The sequence below is a fragment of the Musca vetustissima genome, unplaced genomic scaffold (genome assembly GCF_032173495.1).
Source record: "Musca vetustissima isolate MV318-11 ecotype Yass unplaced genomic scaffold, APGP_CSIRO_Mvet_v1 utg39299, whole genome shotgun sequence".
Classification (NCBI taxonomy): Eukaryota; Metazoa; Arthropoda; class Insecta; order Diptera; family Muscidae; genus Musca; species Musca vetustissima.
In genome coordinates, this window is record NW_026888762.1 from 70,731 (window position 1) to 93,779 (window position 23,049).

General features: G+C 33.5%; 1 protein-coding gene across 1 annotated transcript in view; it reads right to left on the reverse strand.

Annotated features, from left to right (window-relative positions):
- LOC133336594 (hemicentin-1) overlaps positions 1-23,049 on the reverse strand; it is a gene marked incomplete at both ends in the record, with an annotated part of 109,084 nt that overhangs the window by 68,118 nt on the left and 17,917 nt on the right. Inside the window, 2 exons of the mRNA XM_061544875.1 lie at positions 9,498-9,642; positions 9,755-9,906. Of these exons, the coding sequence (XP_061400859.1) occupies positions 9,498-9,642; positions 9,755-9,906 (297 nt within the window). The remainder of the gene's footprint in view (positions 1-9,497; positions 9,643-9,754; positions 9,907-23,049) is intronic.

A 23,049-nucleotide genomic window follows, 5' to 3' on the forward strand; every position in this document is an offset into this window, starting at 1 on the left:
ATTGACAGTAATAACATTTTGTGGCTACTTCTTAATTTGTTTTCTACACGAAATGTTCGTTCGTTCGTTAAATGTATTAAGCAGATTTTTTTGTTTCATTTTTTCAAAAACAAGTCGATAACAATTTATCCAAGTTTTGCAAAAAATAGGAAACAAATTAGCCAACTAATGAGAAATGTTATTATTAGGAAAGATAGTTTAAAAAAAAACTGGGAAAAACAAGAATATTTGTTGGTATATTAATCTCCAATATTGATTTGTAACTGACAATGTTCACGAAATGTTCAACGAAAAGTCCACAAGAAAAATTTCGAAATCAGATATTTGGAGATACTTAAAAAAACAGTCCTGTGGTCCTATAATTAAAACGAATCGCAATCCTGTAGCCCTGCGATTTTTTTTTATTTTATCGAAAATAACAGTCCTGTGGTCTTTCGATTTTTTCTATAGAAAAAAGCATTCCTGTGGTCCCGCGAATATTTTTCTGCAGAACATAACATCAGTTGTGTGATCTTTAGAAAAAACATTCAGATGGTCTGAAATGTTCTCTATAAACATGTAAAAACATGGCTGACTGAATACTAGATTACGCGGCCTTTCGGTTGGAAAATGCGACTATAATAAAAACATTTTTGCTGTCCTGCATTCTTAAGGACCTGTAAATATATAAAAACCAGTAAGGTTAAATCTGAACCGATTTACCGAAAACTTAGCACACATCATTCTAGACTTAATTCAGTACGATATGCCAAATCGCGCAAATCAAAGGATATATAGGGACTTTGGTGCACTATTTACATTAAATCGGAAAAAATATATATGGGAGCTATATCTATATCTACACACCAAACCAAACACCAATTGAGTACGCTATGTTAAATTTCGTGCAAATCGAGGGCTATATAGGTGCACCATTTACCTTAAATCGGCCGAAACCGATTTTCACGAAACTTAGCATACATCATTCTAGACTTAAAAATTCGTGCAAATCAAATGATTTTCAGGGACTTTGGTGCATCATTCAACTAAAATCGGACGAAAATATATATGGGAGCTATATATAAATCTGAAGCGATGTTCACAAAACTTAGCACACATCATTCTAGGCTTAATTCAGTACACTTTACCAAATTTCGTGCAAATCGACACATCACTCTAGTAGTACGTTTACATTTAACCAGATTTCGTTAACCCAGTGGGTTTCAAATGTCATATCCTTTGCATATATGTCAAATAAATCCTCATAAAGTAGGTTAACCCGGTAAAAAAGTTCTAATGTACAAGGAGTTTAGGCCTATTTCAATACGCCTTGCCAAATTTTGTGCAAATGAGAGATATTTAGGGTCTTTAGTTCACCATTTACCTTAAATCGAACGAAAATATATATGGGAGCTATATCTAAATCTAAACCGATTTTCACGAAACTTAGCACACATCATACTAGGCTTAATTCAGTACACTTTACCAAATTTCGTGCAAATCGAAAAATATTTAAGGACTTCGGTGCTCCATTTACCTTAAATCGGACGAAAATATATATGGGAGCTATATCTAAATCTGAACCGATTTTTACCAATTCCAAAAGGGTTCATCCTTGGGCCAAATAAAGAAGCTTTGCAAAATTTCATCCAATTCGAATCAAAAATGCGACCTGTACTTTGTTTACAATTTAACATGGACAGACGGACGGACGGACATGCATAAATCGACTTAAAACGTGATTCTATGCATATTCTCAAAAGCAACCATGTGTTTATCTCGTTTCCTTTTGCCTGTTACAAACATATGCACTGTACCACAGTGTGGTGAAGGGTATAACAAAAGTTTCTGGGACTTGCGTTTTTATACCCTACACAACTATGTTGTCAGGGTATTATAGCTTTGTGCAGCCCCAAAAGTTTGTAACGCCGCGAAATATTGGTCCTAGACCCACCTTTAAATATACCGATCGTCATATCTCGACTAGCTGAGTCGATCTAGACATGTGTGTGTCCGTCCATCCGTCTGTCCATTATAATTTGTAAACACGATACAGGCCACAGTTATGGACCAATCTTCACGAAATTTGGCATGTAGGATGGGTTCTGGCCAATGAAGACCCCTATATATTAGAATAGAATAAGCATGCCTGTTTTCATAAAGATCGATCAATATTTAGCGGGTCAAATGGACACTGACTTTTGTGTGAAAAATTACAAAATTTTTATTCTATAGCGTATATATTTACCCCTGAAGGACATAGACCCGAAAAGTTTATATTATATCCAAGATGAGTGGTTGACCTTTAAATTAATACCAATTTTGGAATGAAGTGGACCGAAAACTTAATTTTTTGTGTTATTTTCGAGTCGATCTATTGACTACAAATGAAAGCCGAACATCACAACACAACCCACGGTGAAGGGAATCTGGACAATAACTGTACTGCATACTTGTAATATTCGGAAAATATGTCAGTGTAAGGAAGAGGTGCTGTTTACCTCTAATCGGGTAAGAGGGTGCAAATATCATGAAATATTGCCCAGGCTCGGAATATACATCCGCAGAAAATTTGAGTTCCGTGAAAGTTGTGTAGGGTATCGTATGGTCGGCCCCGTCCGACTATACTGCTCCGCTTACTGTTTTTTTTTTTAATTTTTATATTTTTAACAAATTCTTGTTCGATTCAATTTTTTTTTGTTGCTCAAATTCAAAAGTTTCCATCCAACAATCTTCCCGCTTTTCAACACCCATCACATCTTTTTGTCGCTGTTATCTTGGCAAATGTTTCTTTGTATTGTTGTAACTTCGCAATGATTTTTTCGTTATGCCATTAAACAGTAGATAACATTTTTCAATTTCCCCTTTTACACACATTTACATGAAAATAGCGTGTTTGCACAACAAGAAAAAGAAGAGGTTAAAGTTTGTTGTTGTAGATTTTTTTTCAACAATAACTTTATAAAATTGCTTTGACAAGAAAAAAAGTTGATATCATAAGAAAAATTGAAAAAAAATATATCACTTATAGATTCCATTCAGAACCGAAGAGTTTTGTTTTCGGGCAAAGGTGTCATAAAATAAGCATTGACAAAATTTCCATCTTTTTTGAGAAAGGATGTGAGATTTTAGGAAAAAAATAAGAGTGTTGCGTTTTTTTTAAGCCACTAAACTCCCTTTATGGGTGTACATAGTGAAGCGATGGCATTGAACATCTTTAAGGTGATAAAATTTCATAGATCATTGGGTTTATGGCAACACACATACACTTAGACAAAGAGGTTTGTTGCATACATATGCTAAAAACAATGCTTTTTTAAAACAAGTGGAACATAACTGGGGAAATATCCATATAAAAGATAGGAAATGGTTACTTTTATGTTCGTTGAAGTTTACCTAGTGTTCCACTTTAGAAGTAAACCATTGGAATTGTTTTACGACCATTTTGAAAACATTTAATATTCGGATATTATGCAATTCTTATTCTCGTAGTTTTTATTGCTTCAACTTCATTTTTGGAGTTCAGGATGCTTTTTATTTTGAAATGGGTTTTTTTATTTAGCAGCTATAACAACTTGTCTTTAAATGCTTTATGTTATTTACTTCCCTCTTAATATCTTTACTAATCTTTCTCATTTTCCTCTTTCAATTATGGACTTAACATAAACGCCATAAAACAGTATACAATAAAACGGCATCCTCTTAAATATTTATTTTTTTAATTTTTTTATTGCCCTTCAGTATAACGAGAAGGACATTATAATCTCCAATAATAAGGTTATGGTCTTAAGCCGGTCATATTTATTTAAAATCCTTTTAAAACGTGTGCACCCTACACAACTAAAAATTATGGAACCAATATGGAAAGTAAAAAGCGTCGGACGGGGCCCATCGTCACTTTGGATATATACAAGGGAGGCTTCTAAGAATTGTAACCTAGGGTTATATATACCTACCTAAACCTAGCATAACAACAATCATATCATCTCTCTAAAATGACATTTTTTGGAGGACCATTTAATACGCTATTCAAAACTTGGGGTATAGCAAACAAAAATGTAAGTATTGGTTCGGATGAAAATATTAGGTTAGGGAAAAAGAAATTCATTATAATACCCTTCAAACTTCAGTGAATTCAGCTGAAAACCCCGCTCAAAAACCCCAAAATAGTGGAAGTTAGGGGTTACCCTTATATGAGGAACTGGTTATTTCGATAAGTTACAAACTGAAATAACAAATGCCGAAGTGCTTCTCCTTATCCAGAAACTGGAAATGCAAAATTACAGCCAGTTTACATGGAAAATATGTTACAACCTTTTAAATTCCGCAAATTTTGTGGGAGCATTTTGTGAAAGCTAATATATATCGATATATTTTTGGGAAATTTTTTCAAAACCAATATGAGGCTAGGACTCTTATTGGGGAGATATGTCAAAATATTGATCTGCAAAAATGCTTCTCCTTCTCCAGGAATCCGGTATGCAAAATTATAGCCAATTTGGTGCGAATATACGGTAAAATACGTAAAAATACTGAAAATGGGACGGTACTTTCATATGTGGTTTATCTCAAAACGGTGATCATCATCGTAAAAGATCAACAAGAATGCTTCTCGTCCTCCAGGAACCCCAAAATACTGATGCTTTTCTCCAAATTTGGCATCACTGTCGTCAGCGCCATCTACCTCATTTGATATCCTATAATTTTTGATCTACTTTAGATTTTCAATGAAATTGGTGTCATGTGAGGGGTATAATTGTATACTTTTTGTGAACTAGAAAAATTTTATTTGATTTTTATACCCTTCACCACACTGTGGTACAGGGCATTACGTCTTTGTGTATATGTTTCTAACAGGCAAAAGGAAACGAGATACCACATGATTCCTTTTGAGAATATGCATAGAATCTCTATTGAAATTGGGAACAATCGGTTCAGATTTAGATATAGTTCCCATATATATTTTCTTCCGATTTTAGGTAAATAGTGCACCAAAGTCCCCGTGTGCTAAATTTCATGAAAATCGGTGCAGAATTAAATGTAGCTCCCATATATATTTTCGTCCGATTTTAGGTAAATGGTGTACCAAAGTCTCTATATATCCTTCAATTTGCACGATATTTGGCATAGCGTACTGAATTGAGTCTTCAATGATGTGTGTAAAGATTCATGAAAATCGGTTCAGATTTAAATATAGCTCCCACATATATTTTCGTCCGATTTTAGGTAAGTGGAGCACAAAAGTCCCTACATATAATTCGATTTGCACGAAATTTGGCATAGCGTACTGAATCGAGTCTTGAACGATGAGTGTTAAGATTCGTGAAAATCGGTTCAGATTTAGATATAGCTCCCATATATATTTTCGTCCGATTTTATATAAATGGTGGTCCAACCTCCTTAGGTTTGTCCGATTAACACGAAATTTTGCACAATTTTATTGTTTTGTTGAAATTGGTGCAGATGTAGCCATGTGTTCCATATGTATTTAAATTTTTAACAATGCGACGTACCGAATACAAATTTGCCCCATGGTACGCAGACGGCTTTATGTCTTCCCGACTGAAATTAAATTTATCATAGGTTGCAGATTCGAGGGAACATTGACATGCAACTGTAAGGGTACATATGTACAATATACCCAAAGTGGTGAAGGGTATATTGTGCATATGTCGGCGCAGTCCCACTTTATTAATTTCCTTACTGGTTTTAATATGAAATGCAGATATGAAGTTTTTTTTATTTTACTCGGTACCAATTTCGTTGAAATGTTCAAACGGTTTGCGTTTTGAAAGTGTGCTTCAAAAACTGACTTCAACAATGTCCACCAATAGATGGCGCTGAAGACGGGTTTACAAAAATTTTCTGTCTCATTTATTTTTGTCATAACTCTATTCGTATTGCTGGTATTCAGATAATAGTTGGGCATATGAAAGGTATAATCGAATCCTTTATCACAAATTAAATACATTTATAAAATTCCATGTTGTTGAATACGAAATTACGTGCACTTGGTTTTTCAAGTGCACGTTCATTTTTTACACGTTTGAAAGTAGCCGAAATTTTAAATCGAGAATTCAGAATTATATTGTGATCAGCATTATATCTTTTATCGGTCTCCAGGGAATATTTCCAGGTGTTTAATTGAATGACAATTTTTTATGACCTCCATTTTAATGTGGAGTGTATAATTGGAATTATAATGGACAATTGTGAATGGTCTCAAAATGTAGAGTTATACATTTTACTCTCCAAAGGGACCTTAAAAAATCCTCATAATGTGATTATGCTACCCTGCAATTGACCACGCTTTTTTCTACAAAAAACAATTTTATTTTTCGCTTACTGTCGCCTCTTATATTCTATTTATATTTCTGTTCAGTGTTGATGGGTTCTATTAATACCCGTGTCGAGTATATAACCCAGTTTGTTGCCGATGTTGTTGTTGTTTTTTAATAACATGCCACGTATAAAATCCTTGCTTTTCATCACATTAACACTAAGCTTCAGCTGCTACTACTGTTTCTGTCATTCGAAGGAAGAAGGCATCTTGTTTGCCTGTTACCAGAGTGGTGCGGTTGCTTTGGCCACTATGAATGAGCCTTGTCGGGTTTGTTTTTAATTTTGAAAAATAAACCGAGTAAATACCCAATGTGCCATCACGAAAAGCTCTTTTATCCCTTCTTCTTCTTCTGCTACTTTATTTTCCTTAATAAGCTCAGCGGCAAAAAAATGTCTAATAAAATTTGGTGTTGCCCAGTATTATTATGGAATTTCAAAGTAAAATAAAAAGGGGAAAATGAAACATTCTTTATTTTTTGCCTTCGTTGTTGGTTTGACCACAGGATTTAGCTTGGATTTCAATTTTCTATAGCTTGTTGTGGTACTTTCCAAACGGCAGCAGTCCACAGAGGGTGGTCCCTACGGAAGCAATGGCCAAACGGTTGTTCGTGAACATCAAGGCTGGCAATATGGCTGTTTGGTTGGTTGTTCTACACTGTCCGAGGACTAGTCGTGGCTCATTTTATTATCCCAACACCCTTCACATTCAATTTTATAAACACAAAGCCCATTAAAACATTACCATTACCCGTTATACTTAGTGGATACTTCGTACAACGATGATATGGCGCCCCTGCCGCCTCATTTACTGGGTCATGCAACTAAATCTGAAAGCAAGTGTCCACAGACAAAATGGGGGAGAGAGAATGAAAGGGAGAAGAATGAATAAACAAAATACGATTTTACAAGCTTAAGCGGAGGTGGGTTTGAGTTATCCACCATCACACAAAGAGCAAGCCCTTAGTAATGGGGAATAAGTAAAAAAGAATAAAAAGGGGTAATCAAAGGTCATAAAAAATAACAAAAGCAGGGAATAAGCACAACTCGATTTTTATTTCGTTTTACTTGGAATACCAAATGTAAAGCACGAATCCTAACCATCAAAAATATCAAATTTAATGATCTATAATATTTATTCAGTCCATATAGTAAAAACAAAAATGCGCAACAACAACTTTTGCTCATTTCCACAAGTACTTATATATCCGTTGTTGATGTTGCTGTTGTATTAGCCAATTGACTGAAAAGTGATTTAGTCGATTACTAAGGCTTCAGATTTTAAGTGCTTTACATACATCTCGCACATCCACCTGCCCCATTCAGTTATAATCCACTTACTTTCAGTTTCAATAGAATTAACAACATTGTTGTTGAACAAGAGCGAACAGATCCTTTTGATTTAACCCCTCTTTTTGTGTCCTTTCTTTGTTGGACTTAGATTAATTAAAAACTTTGAAGCACCCACTTTCAATACTTTCCCTTTTCAATTTTAATTTAGCTAATGTTAGGTATTTTGATTGATCCATTATCAGACTGAAAAGCACCTTTGTTTGGCTTCCATAATGAAGGGCGGGGAGAATGGCTTCTTTTGTAAGTGGCGGCCAATTTTTGTAAAATTATTTATTCGCAAATTTATTTCAAGTGGGAATATAAGTGGACTTTAAATTTTTGGTAATAGTAAAGCACTTTGAGAGTGAAACTTAAATAATAAACTGTCACGCTGAAGTATATAAAGGGGCTATCCATTTCGCGGTTTTAAAAGTAAGGGAATGGAATTCGTCATCTGATAAAAGCTATTAAACCAATATTTTTCCAATATTTGATACCAAATGTGAATTGATGGCTCTGAATTACAGCCACACTGTCTACCGTTGGTATTATGTCTTTGTGATATGGTTGTAACAGGCAAATGTTTTGTATGGAGATTTAGTACCCAATCAAACCTCAAAGTGTAATATTACAGCTAATTTGTTTAAAACCTAAAACACCGAATGTGTGAGGTAGATTTACACATGTGGTCCGATATATCCCTTTTTTTGTAAAAAGTAAGCGTAGTAAACATGTTATGATCCGAATTGGATCTTACATTTTGGAAGCTCTATCATGATTTCAAGAGACAGACGTGCTCAATATATTGAACCGGACTATTGTAGGATTTAACCGGACTATTATAATATATATATATATATATTTTCTTCCTCGAAAATAAATGTGGCACCAGTTTTTATATATCTTATATAGATATAATTTGCACGAAATTTGGCACAGACTACTGAATTAGGTCCACCAAATGTGTGCTAATTTTTTCGACAGAGAAATCGGTTCAGATTAAGATGTAGCTGCCATATATAGTTTCGTTCGATTTAAGGTAAATGGCGAACCAAAGTCCTTATATATCTTTCAATTTGCACGAAATTTGGCATGGAGTACTGAAAAGATATAGCTCCCATATATATTTTCGTCCGATTTAATGTAAATGGTGTACCAAAGCCCCTATATATGTATTTCGATTTTCATGAAAGTTGCCATGGCTTACTAAATTAAGTCTAAAATGACGATGAACCTGAAAAACCGTTCAGATTTTGATATAGCTCAAATATATATTTTTGTCGGATTTAATGTAAATGTTGCACCAAAATTCCTACATATCTTTCGATTTCTACCAAATAGCGTACTGAAGTGAGACTAGAATAAGGTGCGTTAAGTTTCAAGAATATCTGTTCAGATTTAGATATAAGTCCCACATATATATTTTCGTCCGATTTTAGGTAAATGGTGCTCCAAACTCCTAATGTTTGTCCGATTGACAAGAAAATTTGCACAACGTATTATATATATTTCGAACGGGTGTCTGATTGAGACTATAGTTTTAACAGTGCGGCATATGGAGTAGCGTGTATCATATTTTCTATAAATCGATTTCCATAAATTTGTCCCATTGTACGCAAACGACTCTTAATCTTCTCGATTGGAATTATATTTAGCATAGTTTGGAGAAAGGTGTATGTTCCTTCGAGGATACATTTACATGAAGTTGTTAGGATACATATGTAAAATATACATGAAGTGGTGAAGCGTATCATATAGTCGGCCCAGTCCGACTTTACTACTTTCCTTACTGGTTCTTTTTTATTTTACTATCAGAAGTATATGTAGTACCAAATTGAAATACTTACAGAAGACATTCAGTTTCATGGCCGTTTCACGTATACCATTTCGTACCAGCTCATTGGTGGCACGACAGGACAACGCCTTGCCATGATCCTCGCGGGTGGGTGTTATTGACAATACGGAAGTACTGACATTGCCATCTTCGGAGACCTAAAATTTAAAAAAAAGTAAATATTTTGAGATTAGAATTCATTAGGGAACTTAAAAAAAATATATATGAACCCCCGTTCCGCCCTTTTAACCACCCTCTCATCATACTCACCTTTTGACTATGGCCATGCAATTCAATATTGCCCATCCACCAGGTTATTTTGGCGGGTGGTCGTGAACCAATGGCCTGGCATTCAATTTCATATTTACGATCTGCTGACATGGGTTGATTGTTAAATGAAATTTCCACCAAGAGAGGGCGCACTGCAAGAGAAACACATAGAAAAAATGACAATAATATTAAAATAAATATTAAAAAAAGAAAAACAAAAAATGATGAAAATTAAATTAATTATTAATGTGTAGACACATTAAATGCGTAATGCAAAGAGCGAACCGTTTTTATTGGATTTTCCGTTAGGTTTTTATGGTAGTTCAGGGTTTGTGTTTTTGCCATTTAATGAGACAAAGCGCACTCATGGCTTGACACAAAGTGCTATGACATTTTAATTATTTGTGCAAACCATAGTTGTTGGATTGTAAGTTTTTATTGTATATTTGGTATGTTGTGTTTTTATTTGAAACCGCAATAAAAATATGTTATTGTTAATATTTACTTTGTGTGAATGTTATTTTTATACGCAAAAAAACACACACACTCACACAAATGCATGCAAATACGTTTTTTTGATGGATATTTGTAATTCAATGTTTTTTGTTTATGTATTGCATGTGTGCGCCAGTGTGTGTGAGTCCGTTTTTGCATTTACACATAATTAATTAATTCATAATTTTTAATTCTTTTTTTAGAGAGGCCATAGTAGGCCATGCGGAAGTTTTTTGTTTCTGTTGTTCTTTTTTGTCAGTGGTGCATTGTTTTGTTTTTGTTTGTGGTAAAATTTCATTATGATTAAGTTATGTCAAATAATTAAATCGATTGCATTTAAAAACTGTTATCTGTGAATATTAAATTAAAAAAAAACAACAACTACGAAGATGAATAATGGTGGGGGAAAATCCCAGCATCATTGGGATATGACACTTTGGCATAAATGTGCCATTAAATTAATTGCTTGATTACAATACAATAACCTTCTATGCGGCGGCGGAACACGATGTGAAGGGAAGAAGAAAAAATGGTGGGGAAGTTGCCAGACCGAACAGAAAACCAGTAAGGGATTGCCGCTAAGGCAATATGCAAGAGATCCTCCCAGGGTTCTTATAGTAAACTACGAAAAAATTGGGTGCAACATTGGGCAAAGAAATGGCCCCTATCAATTATCATGGTTTCAAAAGTCGAGGTTTTATAAGTATGGGACTAAAATTTAACATCTGTCAAGCTAAATCTATTCTTTCTTTTTTCGAATATAGTTTTTCCATTCATGACTTTTAAAAATATATTATTAAAAAACCAAAAATTTTTTGAAAATCTCCGCTTCGTATGGTTCACGAAAAAACCGATCTTTGTTTAATTCTTAAAAATATTTTTTACGATTTTTTTTTTTATTATTTTTTTCATTTTTAAAAATTGTAATAATTGGCCGACTTTGAAACCACTGGGAATGTGGCATCTCTTGTGTTGTTTTTTAATTGATATTTATACTCCTCCTCCTCCCCTCTCTCCCCGCAACCTTGTCATTAGATAAAGAATTATTAATTATTGCAAATTAATGTAGTTAATACATGCAAAGCTATGATGGATTTTTGGTTAATCGAGCAGAAATTTGTAATTTAATTTGGTTAATTAACCTATTAGGACAGGTAAGTGGCAATGTTATGTTATGTTGGTGGTGTTAACATACACACACACACATATATACATGAATATCATTGTACGAGAATGTGTGTGTTATTTGTTTATTATGACAGATTATCTTATGTTATCGAATGGACATTTCTGTGTGTGTATGTGGATTAATTTGTTTAATTAATTCAAGGCAAGTGTGGTTGAAAAACCTTTTAACATAATTACTAAACAAATGTATATACAAATGTGTGACAAATTATAGATTTCTATGTATCTATATATGGGATATTTCAAAAGAAATTCTAAAAAATAAAATAGTGATTATTGATACTCTTTCGAGTCGAGCTTGATGATCTAAGTTTTGCAATGAAAAGGAAAGCAAGGAGAAGAACCTACGCACCCACCATTATGCGACGCGTTTCGCCGATGGTTAAGCGGCTCATCAGGCATATTGGCCTATGTGGCTTTACAAATGTCGTACGTTGATACCTTGTATTTATTCCGCCCTGATGCGAAACTTGCATATGCGAATTAAATTCAAATTTGTCAAAGTTTGACATTTGTCTTCATTCTAGGAACAGTTCTTTTCAAAGCAGATTTTTGTTGTAGCGATGGATGATTAATCCACACACCTACAATTGCTTCCATGGTATACACATGTTTTTGCGCAAGTGTGTTGATGTCTTAGAACGTTAAGTGGCCTTGGCAACATTTGTGTTGCTCCGAGGACCTATGTACGAGCCCTAGCCGTGCTCGACTGAAATTAATTTTTGTTATTTGAATTTTGCCTTGTAAGGGCAGTGCTCATTTGCATAATGATCGCATAATGGTGGGTGCGTAGATTCTTCTCCTGGGTTTCTTTTTCATTGCAAAACTTAGATCTTCAAGCTCGACTCGAAAGAGTATAAATAATCACTTAAAATTACTTTCAAATGATCACTGCCCTTACAAGGCAAAATTCAAATAACAAAAAAAAAATATATATATATTATTTTCAGGATATTTTCTTATTAAAACTATTATGATAAGAAATGTTTTGTCTTTTGGGTTCCATGGTGATACATGTCATTCAGTCCAATATTCGGAAGAAAATAATTTCATGGAATGTACTTTCCTTCACAAATCTCGCTTCAATTTCTTATTATTAAAAATTCTAGTATTATCCCAATTAATGTTGCTTTTAACTGCAATATCTTCAATATCCCATATATATTCCCTTTGTCGGTATGTTATTATTAAAAATTAAGATATCTGTTTAGAAATATTCGAAGTTAATTAAATGAATTGCCACTTTGTCACAATTGATTGTTACAACAATGTTTTTGTGGTAGTAACATTTATTTTACAAATATCACAAAATTAAAAACTTGTCGGTGTTGTGGTCTTGCGTTTGTAATAAATAAAAAAATATAATTTTTTATAATTTAGGCCAAAATGGCTAAGCCAATAAATAATGTATAGTATAAAAAATTCTGATATTCATTGGAAGCCTTTTAAATATAGAGGGGGGAGAGGACACCAATAATAAACAAAAAACATATTTAAACATATTTATATCCATTGCTGTATTTCAAAAAAAAAAAAAAAATAATTAATAATAATAAAAAAAAAATAAAATAACTATACCCATTTTCTATTTTTCAAAACAAATTATAATTTTTTTTTAAAAACAAAGAATATAAAAATATAAGCCTTGTTTCTCTTTGAAAACATATTTTTTATTTCACGCATTGTTATTCTTTAGAAAATCTTTTTTAAACAATCCGCGGCTTGTTGCTCTTTGAAAAATCCACGACTTGTTTTTTGCAAAATTACTTTTTAAACCACTAAGGAAAGCAGTAAAATCGGACTGAGCCGACAAAGTCACCGAACAGACTTTTCGAAAGAACATTGACATGAAATTGAACGAAAGATATATAAGAACTTTGGTGCACTATTCACCTTAAATCGGACGAAAATATATATGGGAGCTATATCTAAATCTGAACCGAATTTCACGAAACTTAGCACACATTATTGTAAACTTAATTACATACGATATGCCAAATGCAAATCGAATGATATATAGGGACTTTGGTGCACCATTTACCTCAAATCGGACGAAAATATATATGGGAGCTATATCTAAATCTGAACCGATTTTCACGAATCTTTTCACACATCATTCAATACTCGATTCAGTACGCTATGCCAAAATTTCGTGCAAATCGAAGGATATGTAGAGACTTTTGTGCATCACTTACCTAAAATCGGACGAATATATATATATATATATATATATGGACCTAAATCATTAGGCTTTATATCTTAATCGTGAACCGAAATATATATATATATATATATATATATGGGAGCTACAGTACGCTATGCCAAACTTAACACACACTTCACACATATTTCTAGACCTAAATCATTAGGCTTTACCAAATTTCGTCCAAATCGAAAGATATTTAGGAACTCTGGTGCACAATTAACCTTAAATCGGACGAATGTATATATATATATATATATATATATATGGGAGCTATATCTAAATATGAACCGATTTTCACAAAATTTACGAACGTCATTCTAGGCCTACTTTAGTTCGCTATGCCATATTTCGTGAAATCGAAAGATATTTGGGGACTTTGGTGCACCATTTACCTCAAACCGGACGAAAATATATATGGGAGCTATATCTAAATCTGAACCGATTTTCACGAAACTTTACTTACGTCATTCTAGGCCTATCTCAGTACGCTATGACAAATTTCGTGCAAACCGAAGTGACCTTAGTACACCAATTTTTTTACCAATTTCAATAGGGACTCATCCAGGGTATAAACATAAACTAGTATACGCTTTTTATACCCTACACAACTATGTTGTCAGGGTATTATAGCTTTGTGCAGCCCACCTTTAAGGGTATAAACATATATCACATGTGTGGTGTCCGTCCGTCTGTCCATTATGATTTGTAAACACTATATAGGCCACAGTTGTGGACCAATCTTCAAGAAATTTTGCATGTGGGATGGGTTCTGGCCAATGAAGACCCCTATTGTTTTTGGAAAACATTGGTGAATATTTAGGGGATGAAATGGACCAAAAACTTTATTTTTATCGGTTTTTCTGGTCGCTCCAGAGGCCGCAATTATGGCCCAAACACGAATTTTTGCACGGAGAAGGGGATCGGGCCAAAGAATAAGCATGCCTGTTTTGATAAAGATCGGTCAATATTTAGCGCGTCAAATGGACCCCAAATTTGTGTGAAAAATTATACAATTTGTATTCTATAGCGTATATATTTACCACTGAAGGACATAGACCAGAGAAGTTGATAGTATATCCAAGAGGAGAGTTTGACCTTTAAATTGATACCAATTATATTGCCGTAGGTACTCGGATGCGGAAGTTACACTTAAATATTTACAGGTGCTTACGTATTCATATGTTATTTAGTAACCTATTACCACACTGGAGGGCGGAAATATAGCGCTGATCGCTTTGAAATGTTCCATGAGGTTCCAGGTATGGTCAAGGACAACGCCTAAAATGTTAGGTGATGATCAGATATTAATTTTTCGGATGAAGTGGACCGAAAATTTAATTATTTGTACTTTTCGAGTTGAAAGCCGAACATCACAACCCACGGTGAAGAGAATCTGGACAAGTAATTAGAGGGGCTGTACTGATTATTAGTAACATTTGTTGACCTATAGCCAGTCAACAGTGTGCAAATATCTCAGAATATAGAACCACATAAAGTTTTTTTTTCGTGGAAGTCGGCCCCCTCCGACTATACTGCTCCGCTCACTTGTTTATTTCTTTAAAAATGCAGAATTTAATTTCTCAATTTTTTTCTAAAATCCATCCATTATTGTTCTCGAAATAATTAGTTTCTAAAATCCAAACTCAATGTTTGATTCCAAAAAAATGTTTTTTTTTTAATATCAAACTTGTAATAAAATATATCCTTTTTTTGCTTCACTCTTACTTCGTTGGTTTTAATTTTGTTTTAATCAAATTCAAAAATTCCAGCTAAATAATAACCATTGAAATCCATTCCATTAAAAATCAGAAAATCATTCAGTTTATTGATTTAACTTGTTTTTTTTTCATAAAATATTTAATTATGCAACAACCTGCCAATTTAACATATTCCCAAAAAAAGTGAAATACAAAATCGTTAATAATTTAATTAAACTAAAATAGATTTTCAACTGATAACACATTCCGTTAAATCTCTAAAATCAAATGGAAAATGAGTGGGAAAGAGAGAAAAACGACACCACCTTTTGAACTTAATCTGCTATGTATGTGCATAAATAAATAATTATCCACAATTTATCTACATTATATAATTAAATTAATTATCAATAGACATTAAGTATTTAAATCGTTGTTACGGTAATGCCAAAATCACATTCCCAGAATCAAACACACAAACGTACGAAAAAAAGCATACATTTTTATATAAATAGCAACAATATATAAATATTTATATATATAAAATATGCCACAAAAGGCCAATAACAATACAAAAACATACCCACACACGTAACAATAGATATATAGGTGATGCGATGGGGGGGGGTGATGGAATCCCTATTACAAAAAACGTGTTTGCATTGCATTGATAATTCGCTGTTAAAACCCCAAACACATATAGAAACGTTATCTTTTATGCGGTTTTCACAATGAAAATATATATTCAAATAAAATGTGAGAGTGTGTGGGTGTGTATGTATGTGTGTATAATTAAAGCCCGGATACCGGAAGGCAATTGCATGCGCTTCAATTGTCGTTGCGCTTCCGCAATTTATTGGGGCGTATGATTGATTACATTATTCTGTTACAGTTTCTGATTTTTTTCTCCATCTCTCACTAAAATATGGCACATGATGATGATTAGTTGATATCTCACTTACAGACCACCAGAGTGTTAATAAATTTGCAACCACAAATTTGTTTAACATTAATGGAATTTATTAATGATAACGACAATGGTTTGGTGAATCGTGTAAGGGCAGGAAAGGGGAATTAATAAAATAAAAAAAATCTTTTTTTAATCAAATCCTTTTAACGTAACATACAAATATATATTCAAAGGACTAATGTAAGGACATAATACCATATTAAAAATTTGCCCTCAAATATACCCCTGACAGTCAAGATTTCCACCCTTTATTTGCAAAATTTCCTCTAGCATTGAAAATTATCAAAAATTGTCCAAAATTTTTTTTATTTAATTCCCAACTTTAATATGCTAAAATAAAATTCCAAAATATTTCCTTTTTCTATATTCATGAATATTTTCCAGGCCACACATAAATGCCCTACAAATTGAAGCAAAAACTTTTTTGTTTCTAATAACGTTCCAAATATCAAATTATCATAATGCCAATTGACATGATGCCCCCTCACATACACACATAGATGTGTGTGTGTTTTCATGCATAAATGGTGTTCCCCATATAATTGAACGGCAGCTCGAAAATTATATATTTTTGTGTGCATCAACAGCAACAACAACAATAATGTATTCATCTATTGGGACATCAATTCATTAGAAATAATTAGCAAATGTTTGCCACAAAAATTCACATTCGCATAAAATTCGAAAATGTGACGGTAATGCTGCTACTGCTGCCGCCGACTGTGATGATGACAACGATGATTTGAAAATTAAGCACGTTTCTGCGCGATAATGAAGACCGTGAATAAATTGTAGGTGTTTCGCCAACAAACAATTGTGTATGGAACCAATAATGGGTAGAGGTACATTCAGTTAGGCAGAACTTTAAAAAAAACAATGTTAAAAATTTGGAAAATTGGAATACATTTTTATACCCTTCACCACACTGTGGTGCAGGATATTATGTCTTTATGCATATGTTTGTAACAGCAAAAGGAAACGAGATAGACATATGGTTCATTTTGAGAATATGCATAGAATCACTTTCTGGGTCGATTTATGCATGTCCGTCCGTCCGTCTGTTGGTGTTAAATTGTAAACAAATTACAGGTCGCATTTATAATCCGAATTGGATGAAATTTGGCACAGCTTATTTATTTGGCCCAAGGACGAACCCTATTGACATAGCGTACTGATTTAGGTCCAGAACGATGTGTGCCAAGTTTCCTGAACTTTGAAAAAAAAATGTTAAAAATTTGGAAAATTGGAATACATTTTTATACCCTTCACCACACTGTGGTACAGGATATTATGTCTTTGTGAATATGTTTGTAACAGGCAAAAGGAAACGAGATAGACACATGGTTCCTTTTGAGAATATGCATAGAATCACTTTCTGGGTCGACTTATGCATGTCCGTCCGTCCGTCTGTTGGTGTTAAATTGTAAACAAATTACAGGTCGCATTTATAATCCGAATTGGATGAAATTTGGCACAGCTTATTTATTTGAAATTTGGCATAGCGTACTGATTTAGGTCCAGAACGATGTGTGCCAAGTTTCCTGAAAATCGGTTCAGATTTCGATATAGCTCCCATAGATAGTTTTGTCCAATTTTATGTAAATGGTCAACCAAAGTCCCTATATATCTTTCGATTTTCACGAAATTTGGCATGACGTTCTAAATTAAGCCTGGAATGATGTGTGCTAAGTTTCGTGAAAATCGATTCAGATTTAGATATAGCTCCCATATATATTTTCGTCCGATTTAAAGAAAATGTTCCACCAAAGTCCCCATAAATCTTTCGATTTCCATGAAAATTGGCATAGGGTACTGAATTGGGTCCAGAATGATGTGTGCCAAGTTTCGTGAAAATAGGTTTATATTTAGATATATAGTTTTTCCGATTTTATGTAAATGGTGCACCAAAGTCCCTATATATCTTTCGATTTGCACGAAATTTAGCATGTCGTACTGAATTAAGTCTGGAATGATGTGTGTTAAGTTTCGAGAAAATCGGGTCAGATTTAGATATAGCTACCATATATATTTTCGTCCGATTTAAGGTAAATGGGCCACCAAAGTCCCCATATATCTTTTGATTTGCACGAAATTTGGCATAGGGTACTGATTTAGGTCCAGAATGATGTGTGCTAAGTTTCGAGAAAATCGGTTCAGATTTAGATATAGCTCCCGTATATAGCTTTGTCCGATTTTATGTAAATGGTGCACCAAAGTCCCTATATATCTTTTGATTTGCACGAAATTTGGTATGTCGTACTGAACCCATATATCTTTCAATTTGCACGCAATTTGTTATAGCGCATTGAATTGAGTATAGAATTAAATATGTTGAGTTTCGTGAAAATCGGTTCAGATTAGGATATAGCTCCCATATATATTTTCATCCGATTTTATGTATATAGTGCAGCAAAGCCCCTATATATCTTTCGATTTTCACGAAATTTGGCATGACGTTCTAAATTAAGTCTAAAATGATGATGAACCTGAAAATCGGTTCAGATTTTGCACCAAAGTCCCTATATATCTTTTACTGATATACTTTGGCTTAGCTTACTGAATTGGGTCTAGAATGAGGTGTGTTTAGTTTCGAGAATATCGGTTCAGATTTTAGGTAAATGGTGCACCAAACTCCTAATGTTTGTCGAATTGACACGAAATTTTGCACAACGTAACATATATATTTCGAATGGGTGTCTGATTGGGACTATATTTTTAACAGTGAGGCATGGTGAGTAGCGTGTATCAAATTTCCTATAAATCGATTTCTGTAAATTTGTCCCATTGTACACAAACGATTCTTAATCTGCCCGATTGAAATTAAATTTAAGGTGTATGTTCCTTCGGCGGAACATTGACATGAAATTGTTAGTATACATATGTACAATATATATAAAGTGGTGAAAGGTATCATATAGTCGGCCCAGTCCGACTTTACAACATTCCTTACTGGTTTTATTTGAAATAACAATTTTTTAATAAGGAAAATCATTTTAAAAATCTAAGCCTTGATGAACTCTAGGAAAAAAAAATTAAAATCTACGCCTTGATGGACTAGGAAAGAAATTAAAAAATCTGAAATCTGAACCCTGATGAACTCTAGGAAAAAATATTTTTTAGTTTATACCTTGATGCACTCTAGGAAAAAAGATTAAAAATCTATGCCTTGATGTTGTAGGAAAAAATTATTTTAAAAATCTATGGAGAAAAAATATTTTAAAAGTATACACCCTAATGGGATTTCCTATTAAGTTCTTTCCCTCCTTAGCTTCATTAAAAATTCGCAAAAAACTATGTTTTTGATTTATTCCAAAAGCAAATATTTTTTAGTACATATCAACTGCCAATCTACAACTAATTCAGCAATTATAGATTTTGTAAATATTATGTTTATATTATAATTATTTTAATGTTTTTGCATAATTAAAATTAATTTTCACAAGCCAATAATACTAATAATAATCACAGTTGCAATTTGTTGAATCATCAAGGGGATTGTTTAGAGACCATTAAATCTCCCGGGCAACGACAAAAATACCCTCATTATCAATTAAAGTTAAGTGTTGTAGTTAACAATGTGGAAAAAGCCTCAATATTGAATGAAATGCAATGCACCCGCAGTGGCAATGGCTTATAAACAACAACATCAAACACAATAATATGGGAAATGAAAGCAGGGGCGGAGGTAAAACTATGAAAAATGGAGGAGGGTGTAATAGAAAAAATAAACTTTTCATAAAAGTAAAGATCATTTGGGGATCTTCAAAACCATATTTTGATTGCAAAAAAAAAAAAAAATATATATTTGGGACCCTTAGAAAAATTGTATTTGACGCGCCACTGCAATTGGTTTTAAAAACTGCTGTTTTGCCACATATATATTTTCAAATGGTAGCAATACTTAAAACTTTTGTTTGTTGGAGGAGGCTACATATGTCGACAATTGCGTTGCTAAACCCCATTAAAGACCGACCATAGCAATAATGCCAACACCTATGTATCCCGGTATGTTATCGCAAAATATTTGATCTCCATTATGGTTTTGTTTTTAGAATCGCTATGCTGTTTTATTCACATAATAATTACCATTCTGAATGAAATCTATATTCACAGGAGCATATTAAACATATTTATGCAAATAATAATTCGACATATTTATGTGGAGCAACTTATAATTGGTAGTTAGTGATAATATTGTGATTTGCGAAGAAGGGTGGAGAAGAGGTAAGAAGGAACTGTCCACTGTTTTTTTTTAGGGAACTAAGGATAAAGTCATGTTACATTATGTTGGCAAATAAAATTATGAACTATATTTTATCCTATTGCGAACTCAAACCCTGATATGCATATCACAACTTTTTCAATTAAAGTTAAATCCGCAGTCGTCTTAGCGTAATTTCAAAGTACCTTACCTATCCAAAAACTTTAAAACCTTTTTAAAGGATTGCATGAATGTGAATATGACTAAATTCTAAATTCAGGTTCTTAGGTTATTCTTATAAGTTTACTATAAAATAGATAATATGGATGGGACCAATATCCCTCATTTAGCCTTTAAAAAAGGATATTATATATTCCTTGATTATTCCACACTTCCATGAAATTAATTCCATTTATTCTTCAACTTCATTAGTTTATCCAGATCCCCCTATTGTCACTGGCGTGGCTGTAATACATCACACATACGCACTCAAACTTGTCATTATACCACAGTATATTAACATTTGTGTGTATCTGACCATCATTATGTACAAAAAATATGTTTACTTGTCACTAACTCCATTTATGAAATCCTAGAGGACTGGACACAAAAACCAACAAAATAAAATTAACAAATTATGTTTGTCCGACTTGATGGTCGAGTTAGTCAGGATATATGACATACCATTTTTATTATTTTCATTATTTGTTTTTTTTTCAAATTATTGTGAAGAGGCACAACGAGGGTCAGGGAAGCATGATTAAGAAATAATTTATTTTTTTAATTTTATTGTTAAAAAGTATATAACCTATTCGCTACAGAAATATACCTCCACCGATAGGTTTTAATTTGAAGCCTATTGGTAGGTTTGTCAATTATGTTAAAATGTCCATCTATATATAATCGTCGAAAGACTTACTTACTTACTTAGCTGGCTTGTTACAGAACGGTTGTTACATAAGCCGAGCTTAAAAAAGATTTCCAAGCGCGTCGGTCTTGTGCGCAAGTCCACCAATTTGGAAGACCACGTTCCAAGATGTTGTTTTCTACTTGGTCTTTCCATCTAATTCGTGGCCTTCCCCTTCTACGGGAACCATCAGTAGGCTCATTTTTATATGCCTTTTGAGCTGGGGCATCTTCATTCATCCGCACAACATGGCCTAGCCACCGTAGTCGCTGCAGCTCAATACGACTGACTATGTCGATGTCCGCGTATAAATTGTAGAGCTCGTGGTTCATTCGACGCCGATATTCACCGTCGACGCATCACCGAAAGAGCCATCCCATAAATCATCATAAGTAATGGGCCGATAGCCTCTGTCTTCAAACTCGATGTAGGTTGATCAGAAGTATTCATACATAAAAATTTCCGTATTAAACCGGTATTTCTCTGTTTAAAAATATCCATGATGCTGATCCTTGCGGAGGTATGAAGATTGAGTCAAACCACTTCATCTTCAAATTTGTGATAAAAAACCAGTAAGGAAAATAGTAAAGTCGGACGGGGCTGACTATATGATACCCTTCACCACTATGGGCATATTAAACAGGACTATTAACATGAAATTGGATGAAATAAAATATGTGATATTTATCTAAATGTGAATCGACTTAGATCTATCAATAAACTTGTCATTCGTTTGTTACAATGTTCAATTAAGTACGTAATGCCAAATTTCGTGCAAATCGAAAAATATATAAGGACTTTTGTCCACCATTTACCTAAAATCGGACGAATCTATATATGGGAGCTATATCTAAATCTGGACCGATTTTCACGAAACTTGGCACACATAACTCTAGCCTCAATTCAGTACGTTATACCAAATTTCGTGCAAATCGACAGATATATAGGGTCTTTGGTACACAATTTACCTTAAATCGGACGAAAATATATATGGGAGCTATATGTAAATCTGAACCGATTTTTCCCAATTTCAATAGGGTTCGTCCTTGGGCCAAACAAATGATCTGTGTCAAATTTCATCCAAATCGGATTATAAATGCGACCTGTACTTTGTTTACAATTTAACACCAACAGACGGGCAGACGGACGGACATGCATAAATCGACTTATAAAGTGATTCTATGCTTATTCTCAAAAGGAAATATGGGTCTATCTCATTTCCTTTTCCCTGTTACAAACATATGCACAAAGACATAATACCCTGTACCACAGTGTGGTGAAGGGTATAACAAAAACTAAAAAATGTGAGCTGTGTCATAAAATGTACCTATATTACCGTCCTGAATTCTAATTTAAAGTACAATCGATTTAAAGGTGGTTTATGATTAGTCTTGATTAGCGTTGGTCCTTTAATTTTTTTAAATCGTCATCTATTGCTCTGAAGGTCCTATGAAAAATATGCTTTAAGATATCTACATGTATTCCTCTGAACGTAGTTGAAAAAATATTTATTTAAAAAATCCACGCAAATCGAGGATCCTTGTAATCGCTAATCGAGGATCATTGAAATCCCAAATCGAGGATAATTGAAATATATTGATCTGAAGACCTATCAAGGGTCCTTGAAAAAA